Source organism: Cucurbita pepo, chromosome 10 (genome assembly GCF_057944985.1).
Source record: "Cucurbita pepo subsp. pepo isolate OVF chromosome 10, ASM5794498v1, whole genome shotgun sequence".
Classification (NCBI taxonomy): domain Eukaryota; kingdom Viridiplantae; phylum Streptophyta; class Magnoliopsida; order Cucurbitales; family Cucurbitaceae; genus Cucurbita; species Cucurbita pepo.
In genome coordinates this window covers 18,731,237-18,736,233 of record NC_141807.1, presented here as the reverse complement: position 1 = coordinate 18,736,233, position 4,997 = coordinate 18,731,237, and the positions used below count along the sequence as shown (strand labels likewise).

At 39.2% G+C, this 4,997-nt stretch overlaps 1 protein-coding gene across 4 annotated transcripts; it reads right to left on the bottom strand.

The window, feature by feature from the left end:
• On the bottom strand, nucleotides 1-4,997 carry LOC111803398 (uncharacterized). Of its 4 annotated transcripts, none has more exons than XM_087127336.1 (10): nucleotides 4,832-4,997; nucleotides 4,629-4,704; nucleotides 4,275-4,337; nucleotides 2,435-3,685; nucleotides 2,096-2,342; nucleotides 1,733-1,936; nucleotides 1,458-1,631; nucleotides 910-1,107; nucleotides 689-802; nucleotides 1-567 (listed from the first exon to the last, which is right to left on the bottom strand). In XM_087127336.1, exons 4-10 carry the CDS (start codon nucleotides 3,487-3,489, stop codon nucleotides 232-234), a joined length of 2,328 nt encoding a protein of 775 aa, XP_086983462.1. In that variant the 5' UTR covers nucleotides 3,490-3,685; nucleotides 4,275-4,337; nucleotides 4,629-4,704; nucleotides 4,832-4,997; the 3' UTR covers nucleotides 1-231. The 4 variants fall into 4 exon arrangements, with proteins under 4 accessions (XP_086983462.1, XP_086983463.1, XP_023543544.1 ...); XM_087127337.1 differs by having other exon boundaries at nucleotides 4,640-4,704; XM_023687776.2 differs by lacking the exon at nucleotides 4,275-4,337.

Sequence of the window (4,997 nt, the reverse complement as noted above, 5' to 3'; positions counted from 1 at the left end):
TTATGGAATGAAAATGTGTTCATGGTTTATATATAATAACTAAAACTCAAATGCAATATACAATAAGATATGGCTGAGATAACCTTATACATAATCTCTGTGATCATCTAAATTGACTCACTTTCCTCTATGTTATTTCTACTTTCCTCATTCAAATTCAACAGTCTTTCATAAAGAAACAATCTATATATGTTATAAATATTATACATACAAGACTTGTTTGAGCATTCATCATACCGACCATACTTCTCGTAGGAGTTTGTACCTCATGTTGAACGTCGTATCGTCTTCATGGCAGCCATTACCATCAGCATTGTATGTCGGGGACAAAGTCGTCGGTTTATCGACAATCGACGAGAGAGGAGAATCCAGTTCCTCAAGTTCTTCATCGCTTGTATATCCCTTCCTCTGAATACAGGAGATGTTCCTTTCCAAGTGGGATTTTCCTCCAGCCTCTGCAACTTTTTCTGCCACATCAGATGTTGAAGGAGAAATATAGACAACTGGAGCAGCTATGTAAGGGAAGTTCATCCCCGAGTAACCCGACACTCTCCGTTCGACTATACTCTGTTTGGTCAAAAGTACGACGGTTAGTTCATGATGAGAAGACATCAAAACCCAACAGCTCAGAGTTCTCTAGTTGAGACATCCTAACAAAAAGGCTTGGAACAAGAAAAGATCATCTTACCGCAGCATTAAGCAACTCCAAGACAGTTCCCGGAACGGGATCGGGGCAGAACTCATCTGGAGTGAAATTACAAAGTATTCTCGTAATCAACGGAAGACTAATCGACGGGCAGATCTAGAGAACACAAAACATATGATTGAATTAAGTACACTAATAATGTCATACAAACTAGTAGAGTGCATTCAGTTAAGAAATGGTAAACGCTTGGGGTTGAAAAAGACCTCTTCTCTAACTGAGCGATCAGTAAGCATGTCTTTTGGGAGCATCAGGAGATCACTCAATGAATTAAGTAGAGGAAATGATTTGGATCTTCCATCTGCATCTGGTTTAATGTCATCGTCACTGCCATGTTGATCTACCGAAGAGTCATCGGCATCGATACCGATCACGTTGGTTAACCATCTAGACCAATTTCCAACCTGCATCAAGAGCAGCCCACCTCAATTTATCATCTTCTAGTCACCAAATTTTCATGAAGTTTGCAACTTTTTCTTCCAAATCGAACATCGCCATACTAAAAAAAAGTAATCCCTTTGGCTTCTTGAGCATAATTTCAAACTGTTGGAGATGAGTAATTAAACATCTCCATCTTAAAAATGGTATACATGTTTAAAAGCCATTGCTTTGGCCGATAACGCAGAAAGAATTCGAAAGCATTATGCATTTGGATTCGATTCTTGACGATAGAACATGAATGTTTGCAGATCCATTACTACATAATACAATCCTAAATATCTAAATTATAAGATGGGGTGAGAATGGTGCATACAGAATTTTTTAGCTGTGCGCCCGATCCGAAGCTCAAATTTCCAGCAGGTATAGGAAGAACCTTGGCATCAACAATAGGATCTGAGACGGGATCAGTTGGAATCTCATGGGCAGACTCGCGGAGAATAGCGTTAAACATTGCCACGTCTAGCCTGGAAACACACTGTTCCATAACCTGATCCAAGATTGGATATGAATTAAAGTGGAATCATATTCTGAAGTCCACCATGAAACTAAGAAATATTGTTCTACTTTTCCTTATTGAGTAAACCTTACCATTCTTGCAAGAACAGGAAGACAACCACACTCATGACCGCTTGCTCGGACAGGACAGAGTCGTTGAAAAGCATCCTGAAAAGTACTTCTCCACAGGTTAATAGAGAAGTTCCCTTGCTGTTGATCACCGAGGGGAGGACCCGTTAATCGTTCCCTGTTTTTGTTTTTGGATGCGTCTTGAGGTTGCATATTTGGTGTTAAAGACTGAAAATATAATATGTGGAACAAAGAGATAAGCATACAGATATTGGTAAAATGGACATTCAATCACACTGTGACAGGGAAAAAGAAATTAAGATATTAACTAGCAAGTCTAATACGACAAAGATTATACTAAATAATCTAAGACGGAGTCGACGATACCTGCCACCAAACAGATTCAACTATCCGTGAAAAGATCCAGGATTCAACTCGTTCTAATGCGGCCATAAAAGTTCCTGTCTCTTGCCAATCCTCTTCACACTGGTTGTACTTATTTACTTGTTTACTTCCATATCTATTCCTCCATTGAACAGCTGTTGGGTTCCCACCATTCGAGCTACGGACGCTGTTAAATGTTTGAGATGTTATCTCCCTCGTCACAATAGTATTTGATAGCCAGAAGGTTAACCTGGAAGAGCCAAGGAAAAATTAGTCGTCTACTTCCACCACTCAACAACACTTAAAGAGCAATTAGCTGTGATATTATGATAGCAAATATACCTGGGAACATCACTCCCACATGATTTCGCAATTAGAACTAGCCCTGATACAATGTGCCTTGCAACCGTGGCGCGTTTGTCTTGAGACCAATGTTTGCAGGCGTAAATGTAAATTCTAGACAGGCGTCGAGCAGGTGTATGCACTTTATGTGCGGAACTCCCATGCTCTGGTACCACTGAATAAATAGACATTTCAAGGGCCGCAACAACTCTCAACTCCTCTTCAAGTTTATCAATTCTTTTTTCCATTTCTTCAATTTTTTGTTCACAATCAACTAGATCATCATCGTCACCAATTGTATCGGGACCATTTCTAATGCTGAGAACACCATTTAATGCCTCATCCAAAACTTCAATATCCTTTACCTCAGCAACAATCTGGTAATCGGTTCCTTCAGAAGATTCTGATGAAGGTTTAGGCACAATTTTTGCACTCCTAGAATTGCTTTTGGAAGACTTTTTGTTTTTTATTCTAGGAGGGTCTCTGTCTGAATTTGCTGTCTGAATTTCCTTGGACGGTGGTTTATTTATACCGTGATCAAATTGTTCACTTGAATTGTGAAGAGAGAAATCTGAACTGTTATCTTCTAAAACATTTTCAGGAAATGATACTCTTTCAACTTTCTCTTCCTTCATTGTCAGTGAATCACTTTTTGACGAAACCGAATCCGCTGTGGTCTCTGAATCTGAAATTTCTTCCTTCCTGTGATTGAGATCTTTCTCCAACGTCGTACATTTATAATCTACAGCACCATTCTCATTCTCTCTGTCAGCAATTGCATTGGCGTTAGAATCTTGATGTGTCTCCTCAAACTTATTGGCATCAGCAACATGATCTACAGCCCAGTTTTGATGAACCTCTGCAGGTTTCGTGTTTGTGTTCGACTCGCTTACTAAATTGTTTGGCTTGATATCCAATGCCTTAGGTGCGGTTTCTTTAGCATCTACAGTTTTGCTAATAGTCTCTTGTTGTGGCTTGCGTTCTTTCCTCTCGGCTCTAGGAGTTCGTTTACTCTGGTTCTTAATAGGAGTTTTTCTCTTGTCGATCTCTTTCATTTTTAACAGATTTAAACTTCCAACAATGACAAAGAGAAATACTATCAACTGGGATCACTGTAAAGTTATCAAAGATCAAAAGTATTGTACATGCTTGAGCATGTGGTTCCAACAACCTTTCAGACGATAAAACCTCAGATTTAACAGGGCCGTAACTTCACCACTGCGATTCTCAGTATTAAATTGTCTTTAAAACCTGCAATTATAGAAAAAATTAATGAGTGACGATAATGAAGCAGCCATAGGGACAGTGAAATTCAAAATGAAACCATGGTAGCAACACGATGGAATCATCTAGATTGAACTATTGTTCCCCATACAAGTCAGTTCGATATAAACTACTAATAATAATTAAACATTTACAAAAAAAGAGAGAGAGAACAGAAGAAAAAGATGAAGATCCTCTTATGAAACTGCAGAAAGAACACCTCTCTATGTTAATGGATGACACAGGAATGAAACGACTAGTCCTTTCTCCTAAAGACACCAAACAACTACAAGGTCATCTTTAGATTTATGAACTGGGAAAGATCGAAATGAATCACAATGCTGCCTCTGACTCGACAGTTGTCCGTACAAAATCAAAACCAATAGATGAGCAGTCGCTCATGTAAAGTACTAAATCCATCGTAATCTCAAAGTCATAAATGGTAGCAGCCGACTTCAATTCAGGATTACAGGAATTAAACACTCAATCCCCATCGACTTCCCAGCAATCGACTTCAATTTATTCCAAAAGGAACAATAGATTCAGAGTTACAGCAATTATAGAAGGAATCACATACTTTGTAGCCCCAAGCTCCTTGGAAAACTTAGTTATACAAAGATCGAACTCCCAAATCTGGTCTCTGGCACGCCGACAAGAACAAAACAACAAAACAGCATTGAGAGAGAGAGAGATTTCAAAATATTTTAACGAAAAAGCATCTCACATTGCATAACAGAAACGCTCGATTCATCAAAGAGTAAGAACATCCACACTCCCAAAGCGAACTCGAAACTCATTAAAAACAAAACGTTAATCGAAAAACCACATCTAGAGCAGTGAAAGATACACACAGAGCAAAAGTAAAACAAGAATAAAGCTGCGAAAGAGAAAGAAAAGCAAAAGTAGCTAGTGAGATCTAGCGAGCACGTACAAGCCATTAACCTTCAAAACAAAAGCCGAACCGCTACAGTTGTTGAGGAACGCAGCAGCACAGCATCTAAGTTCCCCTGCAATGTCCAAAGTCAAAAAGGCAAACAGAGAAAGGCGAAAAAAGAAGCAGATGAGAAGGAAAAACAGAAAAAGGAGAAATCAACAGAGAACAAAGGAAATGGAGTGAACTCAGCAGTGAATCACCAGCGGAAAGAAGCGCAGATTCCGAGATTGTAAGAAGGAAGAAGAGAGAATGAAACATTCATCTCGGGATTGATCAAATTGGCGCAGCATGCCCGGAATCCAAAGGTTCAGGCGTTTCTTCGAAGCATGTGGAAGTGAGTGATGATGATGATGAGAGAAGCAATGG

Excerpts from the sequence above, each read along its gene's own strand:
- LOC111803398 (XM_087127336.1), bottom strand. The coding sequence starts at position 3,489 with ATGAAAGAGATCGACAAGAGAAAAACTCCTATTAAGAACCAGAGTAAA. Across the intron at positions 1,937-2,095 it reads TTGAATCTGTTTGGTGGCAG|TCTTTAACACCAAATATGCA; the intron begins GTATCGTCGACT and ends TTATATTTTCAG. Across the intron at positions 568-688 it reads TGGAGTTGCTTAATGCTGCG|AGTATAGTCGAACGGAGAGT; the intron begins GTAAGATGATCT and ends TTGACCAAACAG.